Source organism: Anopheles ziemanni, chromosome 3, assembly GCF_943734765.1.
Source record: "Anopheles ziemanni chromosome 3, idAnoZiCoDA_A2_x.2, whole genome shotgun sequence".
Taxonomy (NCBI): Eukaryota; Metazoa; Arthropoda; class Insecta; order Diptera; family Culicidae; genus Anopheles; species Anopheles ziemanni.
Window position 1 is genome coordinate 92064277 of NC_080706.1, and position 12188 is coordinate 92076464.

General features: G+C 44.5%; 1 protein-coding gene across 1 annotated transcript; it reads right to left on the bottom strand.

Annotated features, from left to right (window-relative positions):
• Positions 1 to 8831: 8831 nt before the first annotated feature.
• On the bottom strand, positions 8832 to 10082 carry LOC131285824 (CLIP domain-containing serine protease B4-like). The gene is made up of 4 exons (XM_058314679.1): positions 10028 to 10082; positions 9573 to 9963; positions 9207 to 9508; positions 8832 to 9145 (listed from the first exon to the last, which is right to left on the bottom strand). The coding sequence occupies exons 1-4, from the start codon at positions 10080 to 10082 to the stop codon at positions 8832 to 8834; spliced, it is 1062 nt and encodes a 353-aa protein (XP_058170662.1).
• Positions 10083 to 12188: the final 2106 nt, after the last annotated feature.

Below are 12188 nucleotides of genomic sequence, written 5' to 3' on the forward strand. Positions count from 1 at the left end.
GAATAATCAGACTGTTTTGCTTTTCTCCACTCCAATGACATATGTTTCTGGCTGGACGACGTGGGAGAGCTCGGGCCTTAAAGGAAAAAGAGTGTAAACCGGCAGCCACAAGTACACGTTTCGAGACTTTCCTGAAGGGGGTGGAGAAAGGGTGTGTTATGATGATGAAATGGGAAGAAAGGTTGACAACAGGGAAGTAACAAAAAATGGTGAAAAATGAAACAAAACCCATCGGAGAGTTTAAAAGCCACGGGTGGGTTGAAAATAACCCGTCCGCCAAAACTGTGACGTTGAGTTATACTGTCGACCTGCATCCGAGTGCATGCTCCCAAAGGGGAAGTGCACTCGCCTTCGCTCAATCCCATCAACGTCCAGTTGGGTGAGTTTACTTCCCTTTTCACTCCTTCCAGAACGCGCACTCTACTCTTCAGCACATACTTACCGAACCAGAAAGTGCGCATCATAAGTCGCGGAAAGGTTGCGCCCACCTATGGTTCGGGCCCCCCCCCTTCCTCCCACTCACCCCCCGCAGTTGGAAGGATGTGTGTGTGTGTGTGTGAAAAGGTGACGTGTGATGTGTGTGCGAAAATTGGCCTTTTCGAGCGCACGCTTTTGCTCCCGGGATCTTTTGCTGCTGCGAATTGTAGATCGCGGAGCAAACGATCAGGAACGGCGCTGGCCAATCATCAGCAAGCGGGCGGGAGAACCAATTTTCCTCGAGAGCTATGACACCCCCAACTACACTGCACCCCGCCACTGCCCATTCTCCACCGTGTCGTGCGGATGAATGATGGCCTTTCCTTCTCGTCAATGTTCTGGGTGGTTTAAGAGGAAGGAAAAAGAAATATAGAAATCCATCCAACCACCATTGGAAAGAATCTGGGAAACGACGGGTGTTCAAGGAGGCGGGGGAGCCAATGTGGAGCCGTCTTATCTTCACACATTTTCTGCGAGATGAAAGCAATTGCACATTCCAGGCGGGAGGGCGCTCGCAGTTGACGGCTCACAGAGTGATAAGTGAAGTCGAGCGGATTTTATTGAGCGTGAGGTCTTTCTGTAAAGGTACTTTGGTATCGAGTTTTCCGCTTTGCGTTGTATTAAAATGAAAGGAATGGGTTTATGATGAGGAAATATAAATAGAAACACTTGTTAGTAAAAGCTACATTCTGTAATGAACCGCTTTTAAAGTGAAAAACTCAACACGATTTCGCACTAGTGAACGTAAATTATTGATAAGTTGTTTTCATTAATTTATTATTAAACATGTTTATCGATTGGCACGAAAAGGGTACAGTGCCGAATATTTTACAGTTTATTAAAGCAAATTAAATGGTTTCAAACTTGACGTTCAAAGCAACACAAATTATAAAGTTTTTCAAATTTTCTCTACGAAATCAATAGTCCATTAAGACCGCAATAAAAATAGATACCTACAGTGAACAAAACCTATAACAAAGTGGAAACGAAGCTAAATGTACAGTTGTTAGAGATTCATTGTCTACATTTTGTGTTCTTCACAAACACAGAAATATCCATTTATGCTTTCAAAAACAATCTTAAAAATTACTGTAGTCACTTGTTTCTTCATCTGTAAACTAGATTACAGGAAAGGAAAATAACTAGATACATGAGGAAAATAAATTTGGAAATAGGAAAGAGGGGGATAGGAGGAAATAAAAAATTTGCTTCCGTAAATAATAAAATCTCTTTGTAAGAAAAGTGCTTTTTCGAAGAACAAGAATCACAAAATGTAATAATAATGTATGTTTTAATGCTTAAACAACTAATTTTGAAATATTCTCAAGTTTTGTTAAAATTTTCATCAGTTTTTAAAGTGTTTTGCAACACAAAACAAGGCTGAACCAGATTTAAGACGAGCCAATGCGTTCAAATGGTGTCTGCCCAAAATCTACCGAAAAAGGGACTAAATTCACAATGCTTGTTTGCGTTCTCACCCACCTTATCGGTACAAGGGGGTGATGCAAATCGCAACGAGGTGCGGCTTGCAATCGCGTCAAAAACGCACCTTTGAATGCATTTACATGTCACGACTTGCCTTCTTCAATCCGTTGCTCCCCCCAAAAAAATGGGTCTCTAAAAGCCGAACCGAAGGGCAGGATAAAACAATCGAAACATCGCCGAAAAACTACCTAAAAGCCATCGAACGAAATGACACTAAGGAGAGGGAGGGAGAGAGAGGGAAAAGGAGTGAAGAAAAAAACATACCTTTCGTTTCATCGAGGTGAAGTGCATTGTCGTGTGCTTCTATCGCGCAATTTGGAGATTGTTGCAGCGCCAAAAGTCGATCGAACAGCGTTGCAGTTCTTTGGCATCTTTGGCTGCTTCTTCTTCTTCCTCCTTCCCAGGCGAGGCCGGGGCGATAACAAGATTAAGCATTTGCATATTGAGCGGCGGCAGCACATGAGCATCACGGCGTCTTGCGCCGACATGACAGGAGTTGATTTCAGGAGTTCATGAAATCGGTGCACTCAGCGAGCTGCGATCCTCCGAAGCTGTAATCGTAATCGTGGAACACGCCGCGGTGAGAAAAAAATCAATTTAAATTCCTACCATCCCGCACCCCTCAGCCAGCTCTCATTGCGGTGACAGGCGAAGAGGCGAAACCTACAAACACACACACACCCGAACCGTTTAATGTCAGCTTCATGCATGTGCATGTTTGCATTTAAATTATATCGCGGCCTAAACCGTCTCGCAGCGGAGGGCAGGGCTAACATTTCGATTCCGCCGCGATATTCGGTTCAAATCGCAAGGGAAAAAAAAACATGGAGCCGGCTAGGTTTGATCGAAAAACTCCTTCCTCCTTCGATTCCCAAAGCGATAGGGAAAAATGTTCCTTCTTATACTCTTTGCTTCGAAGGACTTTGCCTTCATGCTCAAAAGGGAAAAATTAAAATCACTTGCAGTTGGAGAGTTCGAACTTCGACTCCTCGCCGGCTCGTTGGAATTAGTTTGGGAAGTTTATCACTTTTCCCTTACGACTCGCCCGATAAACTCGCCACACATTTTCCTTTCGTGATGAGCAAAATGGAGCGAGCGATTGAAAAGAAACCAAAAGTGAAGGCGAGGCTATCGAGTAAAAATAAATAAAACGTTCAATCTTCTACCTACTGGGAGGAAAAGTTTTGCTGCACTCCCGAATAGACTTTTCCAATTTTCCAATCGTCTGGACCACAACACCGAAGAGAAAAAGGAAAGAAATTCTGTCTCAAGAGGAACAACACACACTGCCACTGAAGGGCCCTCGTCGGGAAACGGGTTGGAAATAGTTTTTCCAACCGGCAGAAAATGAGACGGAACAAGTGACGTTTAGTGTCAGTGAAAGTTGGGTTGGAAAATGAGGCGGGTTTGCACCCCCCCCCGCCCGTTTTTCATCAGCAGTAAAGTGTGCATCGTACTGACACTTCAAAGGGCAGGCGTGTGCGGAGTATCGAAGGGCAATCAAAATAAAATAACGTTTTGATCGTGGCCAGAAGGGTAAGTTTCTCTTGAAGAAAATTGAGACGTTTTAAAAAAATACAATCGATAACAGAACCTAGTTTCATGTTTCATCTGTTCGGTTTTTAAGAACTCTTCTATTTCATGTTTCATATGTAAGATTTTTGTGGATTTATTATTATTTACGTCTCATTAATTATTTATTGAAAAGGACTTGTCTATTATTTATTGAAAAGATTTATTATTTATGAAAATTCAGCTTGAAATGAATTGATCTAACTGAGACTTTGCCACTTTAAAGTAACACTTCTACTTTCCCCATTTGTTTGAAAAAAGGATTTCAATTTTCCGTCGTGCTTTGAAAACCATCAACAAAGAGAACCCTTTACCCTTTTTCAGTCTGCCATTGGCCATAGAATTGAACTCATCGAGACGTCGCCATCAATATCCTGCCACGTGAATTGTCATCTGGGTAAACGATTTTCCCAGCGATTAATTATAAATGGTCTTCGTCAGCCGGAGACAACGCGTTCTTCTGGATGTTGTCGTCGTACGGATGACACCATCTATTATGCATGTGTAATTTAATTCGAGTTTAACAGCTTTTTTGTTCCAATTGGTAAAATGGGATGGTGAAAAAATACCCTGTAAAATACGTCGTTTAAGTTATATAACGTGTATCTTGTTTTGATTTAATTTAAATCTATTTGAACAGTTCTTGTAGGCAGTCTCACTGTAAATTTTAAATTTGTATCACGTATTTAGAGTAAAATCCAAGCAGTGTGACAAGGATACGATTAAAATTAATTGATTTATCCCAACAACATGCGGTCCATCGAACGAATTGCAAGGATTTCGAGACCGGGGGAAAAGCTGTGTACATTGTCGAATAATGTTTTTCCGTTTTTTATTTGATCCCGTGGATGTCGCGCGCTCAATATATTAATTTTTATCGAACGCATAAAAATTTGCGAAATTGCGGAACCCTCGTAAAACCGTCCCAATACATACCGCCGTGTGGTGTTCCCTTCGTCCTTTCGTCCTTTCGTCCGGTGGGACATTCTTATCCTTTCCGTCCACAAATCGCACATACACACACACACGGGCAGCGACAAGGCATACGGTTGTAATTGTGCTACATGAACCATTTATCACCCCTCCACGGGAGACCAGCGTAACACACACACACACGCACAGCATAGCCGTGGTCACGAACGGGCATAATGTCATCCATTTTGAGCCACCCCAACGCACTGGCGAATAAATCCCGATGCAAAGCGCGGACGAAAGGGAGTAGGGAGTGGAGAGAGAGAGAAAGGAAAAAATGTGAACATTTCATTGTCACAAATGGTGACGCACTTTTTCCCCCGTTTCCACGTGTCCAATTTTCCCTCTTGGAAAAAATAAACGTCACCAGTAAGGGGTCATTTCCCTTGACGCGAGAATAAAAATACCGAGCGAAAGTAAAAAAAGGGAATAAATAAATGAAAAAGAGGAAAAACCCCCCATGGTGAAGGTAGGAAAAAGCGGTGGAAAACCCCCTGGAGCACATGTGCTTTAACGTTCCTTTCGTGTGCGCATTTCTGCAGAGAAATTGCATTCCTGATTTAATTCGACCACCTTGTCCTTGGACCGGTTTTTCCTTTCCTTCTCAAACCCTCCGTTTGGTGACTTGACTTGAAATTTTCCTCTTTAAGTTGAAAGTTTTTCATCAGAATATTTCTTTCTTATGGCTTTCTCTCTTTACTTCATACCGTGGTGTTTCATTGAAATAATCCTTCACGGCATTCGTGGAAAACTCGCAATTTGCGTCTTACAGTTTCGAGTGTTCTGGAAACTAGTTTTCCCCCGGAAAAACCCTCTCCGGGTGCCAGGTGTCGATACGAGATTCTGTTTTCCCCTTCGGCGCGATCGAAATGTTAAACGAGCATTAGCGAGGATAGGGTAATTCCTATCTTTAAGCCCGCAAGCTCAAACAATGCTAATTCGTGTCCTTAGGTCGGGTTCGTCCTTTACCGTTAACCGTGGTTTAGATCAACGATTTGGGTTTTCCCCCTTTGAAAAGTCCTGTTCCCTTCTCGTTTTTTCTCCTCTCTCTCGCATGAAGAATTGAGAATCGACGCGGCTGCATTAGCCACAAACGCCGAAAAAAAAGGGATAGGGACCTTCCATCAGGGAAAGGGATTATTAATATGGATGTGCTTAGGCGTAATTTATTTTAATAATGAATGACAGGTTTTCCCGCATCACCACACCCCTCCTTTCCCTCCCACTACTAGCACTAAACCCCTACCCTAGGGGTATCCTACCCTATGGCTTTTACTGGCGGCGTGTCGTGTTTTCTATTTTCTAGTTTTTATTTTAGTACATCCTTCCCTCTTTGACGGGCATCCCTGGGGAGAGGGGAAATGCGGAATTCTTTCCTGCAGTGACATTGATTGTGTTTTCCTCCTCCCTTCTTCCTCCTTCCGATCGACGATAATGGATGCTAATGGGGTGTGGTTGATAGTGTCCCATTGTGGACAAGATTTTCTGATTTAGGTGTGCGATTTTTATATTGGTGCCCTCTTTTTTCCGGTCCACCGACAGCTTCCACAGAGGGTGTTAACGTGTGTTAACGTTCGGGGCACGCGCTTTTGTCTGTTCGGTCATCTTTGGCCGGGTTGGTTTGTTTGATATTTTGCTACGTAACGTTCAAACATGATTTCACATCCCTTAAGTTGCTTTGATAAAAAGGCCAATTTATTAAGCATAATTTAGTCTTTTGGTTTTAATATTTGTTATTTAGCTTCAAAGTTGTTTTCGTTTCTTTTAATTTTGAAATTAATTAATTTTTCTACTTTAGTTCATTTTGTTTCCAAACCATTTTAACTTATTCGGTTAAAAATTTACTAAGCGCGATTTAGTCTTTTCCTTTCATTATTTGTTGCTTTACTACAAATTATTGTTCATTTGTTTACATCTTTAACTTTATTTATTTTCCTGCTTTCGTTTATTTTGTTTCTAATCGATTTTAACTTAATTTGTTATCAATTTGTTAAGCAAACTTTAGTCTTCCGTCGAGGTTTTCATTTCAATTTTTGTTACGCTACTTCAAATTTGTTTTCATTTGTTTCCATTTTCAATTTTATTTATTTTCCTACTTTAGATTAGTTTGTTTCAATCGATTTATATGTCTCTTATATGTCTCTTATGTTTAAATTCTTTTGAAAAAACTTAACTAATTTCCTCACCTGCTAGCATCTTTTGATGGCGTTGTTATTCAATTCTACAAGTTCAATTTTTTATGTTGGTTATTTTAATCACATGTTATTTCCTTAAGGGTTTCGTTTTATTCCACATTTCTTGCAAAACGAATACCGAATATCGTTTTTGTAAGGTCATTGGCCCCGACCGACCGGCAAAATCCAAGGTTCAAAAGTCACCCAAACTAAACATCCCCTTTGGAGGAAAACACTACCCGGAGGAAAACACGACACTGCTTTCCAGCTTTCGCCTTTCTCCAGAACGAGAATTTACGACGCAGCGAAGAAAATCTTTCGGCAAATACTTACTTGCCACTTAGCGATGGCAGAACGGGACCGTTTTTCTCCTGCGTCCTTACCACAAAATCAGTACAGATGAGCGCAACCCTCTTCCGGTGGAAGGATCCTTTTGCCTTTAGTTATGCGTAACAGAGAAATGCAATTTGCTATAAAAGTGAGCCGCATGTGCACCAATGGATGTGTGTGTGTGTGTTTTTAAGGGGAAACAGTTTTGGGTAAAGTCACCCGAGAGGGTGTAGCATATTCCGGTGACAATTGGCATTGCGTGTTTCCGTCAGGGATGCCTTCTAAGTCTGGTCGAAGTTGGGGTGACGATCGAAACAAAAAGGAAATTCCGATCAACCCCCGATTGGGCCTAACGGTGACGAGAAATATGAGAATAAATCAAATCCCGTCCGGAATGCCGTCCAACAATTGCGTTCGTGTTCGATCGAATTAATATCGCATAAAAGCCGTAATCCACCAACTGTCAAGTGCAATAAGCCGAGCAAGTTTCCTTCCTTCGACTGCGAGATAGGCCCACTTTGGGAGGAGAGGTCCCTAACATCCTGTTCCCCCTCGGGGAAAGGACTCGCCCGCACACACGTGCGCCGTCCGCCGCCCGTCCGAAACACGTGCAAGTGCGGGGTGCGTGAGCATCAAGTGCGTGCCGGGATTGTGATTCGATCCGTAGCCACTCGATTCCTCGGATTTGTCCTCCGACGTCCCGGAGCCCTCGGGCTAAAAGAAGAAAAGATGCCGGACGATGGGTAATGTGGGTTTTCCTCGTTTCCCTTCGAAGGCTCTCCTCCAGAAAGAACCGAACCGAATTGTTGTTTGGCGGCAAATTATCGATGACCCACGACTATCGGCGTAAAGCGATCGATAGTTTTATTTCCCTCGAGTGTTTCCACCATTCCCCCGAGTTCCCGGTGGAAACTGACCTCGGAAAATGGCTGTGGGGTAGGCGGGCGAGCGAGTGAATGCCGTGCGTAAATTATGCGTCCGGAGGCGGAACACTTTTGATTCGCCACACGCCCACAGCGGGATTGGAAAAATTCGTTGGAAAAAGTTGATGGTACCCGAATTTCCCGTGGGAGCCAAATTCCGGGATGGCCATCCGAACCCGCAAAACGCATCCGGGGGGTGTGTGTGCGATTGTGTCCCGCACCGTTTTCACACCTCGATCGGATACGCCACCTCCCCGGAAAATATATAATTCGAACAACACACGCGACCGGAAGCCGCAAAATCTCGGCACCGTTCAAAATTTGTCAAACACCCGAAAAGGTGATTGTGGGCGAGTCCTTGGGGAAATTTAGAGGCTGCGGTTGCGGATTTCCTCCTCGCATTCGACATTATTATAACACAATTTTGATCCACAAATTCGACAACCGAAAAGTTTTCCCTCAGGTGAAAATGTGACCGAAAGCCTAGCCGTTTGTTCGGTTGTGTTTTCCAGAAGTTTCCAATCATCGATCGATTGGTCGGGTTTCCCTCGAGAGGGTGTGGAAAATTCAATCAAGGCTTAGTTTTGGCAACTTTCGCGTGAAATCAGGCTTATTTTCCCTTGGATACGTTGAGATTTGTTGAGAATCAACGTCAAACCTTTGCTCTAAACCAATTCAAAAGTGTGGTTATGAATTCGCCCTTTGATGTGAGTGTCAAGTTTGACTGCTTCAGATGTCAAGTAAAGGAAAATGAATGCTGTAAATCCTTCCAAAAATTCTGAAATTCGTAGGAATGAACAATTTAAATCCATATTTGCTCTTCCACTTTTTCCATTTAAGGCCTAAGTTTATTACCGATAAGCTGCACTCTCTGAAGGGTAGATTCCCTTACAACCTGTTAAAGATCCACCAGCACCATGTTGGACGAGATCCAGTCGTAGAACTTGTCGACTCGCGTGTAAACGGCCGGCACGGGACTTCCACACTTTTGTGGTCCAAAGCTCACGATTCCTACCACGTAGTACGCGGTCCCTACCCGTTTCATGAGCGGACCACCGGAGTCTCCATTGCAAGTGTCCTTGCCCGGATCTCCATCGGCACAGAATTGAGTTTCTCTCAGTGGAGACCGGACTTGGGTTGTGTACGTTACATTACACGCTGCTAGTTCCAGATGTCGCAGCGTGACGGTCAATTTGAAGCGACTTCCGGAGGCTGTCAAAGCAGGAACCTTCTGTCAGAGACGGTAAATCTCATGTTTTACTCGATTTCTTACCCGTCTCAGTGCGACCCCAGCCGGCAGCTCTCATCGCACCTAGGTAAAGCTTCCCGGCATCCTTCATGTCCGGTTCCGGGAGACAGATTGGCTTCACAAACGCGTTGTACTCGACTGCTCCATCCAGTTTAATCAGAGCGATATCGTTCGAACGATCGGAGTTCTTTCCAGTGTAGTTCTCATGCACGATCAACCTCTCGAAGCCAAAGTCTTGGACGGGCGGAGCGCAGGAGTCCGCGTCATCGGGATTTCCACAGTCAACTTCCGACTCCGTGTCCCATTCACCGAGACGGACCTTGTGCCTGAACGTAGGAAAAGTTAGACTCGAACAAAAACCTTATCTCAGTTCCTTCATCCACGTCTTACAGCTCAAATCCGGCGGGAAGTCGGACGAGACAGTGGGCCGCCGTCAGGACAAACTTGTGGTTCAGAAGCGTTCCCCCACAGGCGAATCGCTTCGTTCCCCGTCGGGAGTTATAGTACTGCAGTAACGCCATCCAGGGAAACGCATCGATTGCAGCCCGTTCTCCACCGACGATCCGTTCTTCCATCTGAATGCCACAGTCCTCCACGTTCACCGAAGCCATCCGACATGTCAGTCCCTTAGCCTTATCGCAAATGTACCGCTTCAGGTACTCCTGGTCTTCCTCCTCGGGGAAGGGTTTCAGCATCCTCACCAGGTAGCTGTAATTCTCCCGATAGTGAACACACTGACCGATGGCGCCATCGACACGGCAAACATCACCTTCAAGTAAATCTTTGAACGATTGGGAGTAGTTTAGGAGACCTTCAAAGTGGACAAACCGAGCACTAAAATATACCGGATGAACGCGTTCCAGCTATAAACGCCACCAAAAACAGCACACGAAACCTCATTCTGAAGCGATCTTCAAACACAAACTGAATCAAAGTGGTCCACTTTCGTTCTGCGGTCAAGGCTTATCGCCTGCAAGTGCTACTTTCTTGATAGCAGGCTCCTTTCAGCTCCGCGAATGGTGTGCGTCTGAAGCGATCCTCATTGAATTCAAATCGGTGTGAAGAGCCACAAATTCTACGACCATAAAACACACACATCTGTTCTAGTTTGTCTACCTAGTGAATGAGCGATTGCATCCATCCGATCTACTCCTTCTGCAGATTCGCGTTCGCGGTCAGAACAGTGACCTCATTTTGCTATCAGCAAAAATTCAATGTCAAAGAGCACTGGAACAAAAACAGGTTGCTCTTTGGTTTAATCATATGATGCGTTAAAGCGAGAGAAGCGAATAAACATTACTTTAGAGAATTCAACAAAGAGGGCAATTCCTGAACATCCAGATGCATTTCGTTGTAATTTGATGATGTTTTCTTTTCTTCTCTTTAACACTGATACGTTAATTTATTTATCAATTTTCTCTGTTTGTTTTATGGATTACTTGTTCATTTTTAATCTCCTTTTTATATAAAGTTTTAAATTTTCTAGACTTAATTTGTAATTAAACGTAGCCATTATTGTATAGTAAAACACACAGGATAAAACCAAATCAACTGTAACAAACTTGTATTCATTAGCAAAGGTCCTTCCATTTCCGACCGAAAATCAAACCCAATCGAACATGGTTGAATTAAGGACGAATGAATGGAATGAAATCGAGCGCCCGATTGCCTTCGGACAATCAACAGGGCGGAGGAGAAAATGAATTGAAAATGGTACTCTGATGCAAAATCGAAAAAATGGAACGATTTGATGCATGTTCAACATTCCCACGAGCAAAAGGTCTGCGCGCGTTAGAGGGAGGACGAAAAATCGGCATTGCTTCCCGATGACGAGAATAGAACACGAACATAAATCGGGGGGATGTTTCGTTTCGTATGCGTGGAGTGGAGAATCGTGGAGGGAATCAATATCGGCCTACTCTGTTGGGGGGGAGAAGGTTTTTAAATACAAACACATGGACGTGGCGAGACATTCCCCATGGCGTCCCAAACATGGCGTCACGTCGGCACCGGGTTCGCTCCCATCGAACCATCGGGAACGGTTATTCAATTGATCTGGATAATAAATGTAAATCCATTTACGTAAAACACTGGAGCCGCCGACTGCTGCGAGTTGGTTCCGGAGCGAGAAGTGAAGTGATTTGCCTTCCCCGAGGGCCGGATTTCCCAAGCTCCTCCGGCGCGCACGCACGCACCAAAGAGTGGATGCAAAAATTAGTGGAAATTTCCCATCCCGAGCGGTCTCGGTTTACCGAAACGAATTACATTGGGTTTCCTTCTAGCCTGTCTAGCTTCCTTTCCGGGCTTTCCACCCGCTTCCAGTAGTAATGAAGAAGCACTTGTTTGCGTGTGGAAAACGGAATTGAATGGTGGAACTCCGCCAGTCGAATGGAACGCCAAGCAAAAAGGACAGGTGAATCGCAATTAATTTATTCCAAAATAGACAAACAGCCTCTTTTGTGTAGCTACTTCTGATCCTCCCGCTTAAAGCTGTCTCCGGAATATGGGAAGGGCGAAGAAAAACGCACGAAAAGCACGCGCAACGCACATCTTCCTGTCCTTCGCTCAACAGGGAAAGAGTCAAAGGATTCGCTGTTGGGCGGTTCGATTGTCCTTTCAAGACAAGGATGACTCGGAGGGGGAGACCACGGTTGTCTTCGAGTCTTGTCGATCTGTCAGCCAGCTTCCTAGGAGGGGATTCCGAAGTCACGCCGGAAAGGTCTTGGACGCGCCCGACGTTGGCAGGGAATTAATAGGTATTTAAATGGATTCCTTGTAACCGCGAGGAGTTCGGCCTCCGGAAAATCAAATTCAACTCCTCCACGGCGAAGTTTCCGCGCCACAAAGTTGTCACCGGAGTACGAAGTGCGTTCGAGGGCGGAAATTAGTTCGTCTGCCTGCGAGCTGTCAAGCCGTTTTCCCGGCTGCGCGCGGAGTCAATCGGGAGGACAACGCCGACGACCTTTTCGGTGGAAGACAGCCCAAACTCCACCGGGGTTGGGGAAA

Bases quoted from the DNA above. Each gene is read 5' to 3' on its own strand.
- LOC131285824 (XM_058314679.1), bottom strand. From the start codon at position 10,082: ATGAGGTTTCGTGTGCTGTTTTTGGTGGCGTTTATAGCTGGAACGCGT. The intron at 9,964-10,027 runs GTATATTTTAGT...AATCGTTCAAAG, and splicing joins AGCTGGAACGCGTTCATCCG to ATTTACTTGAAGGTGATGTT. The intron at 9,509-9,572 runs GTAAGACGTGGA...TCCTACGTTCAG, and splicing joins CTTCCCGCCGGATTTGAGCT to GCACAAGGTCCGTCTCGGTG.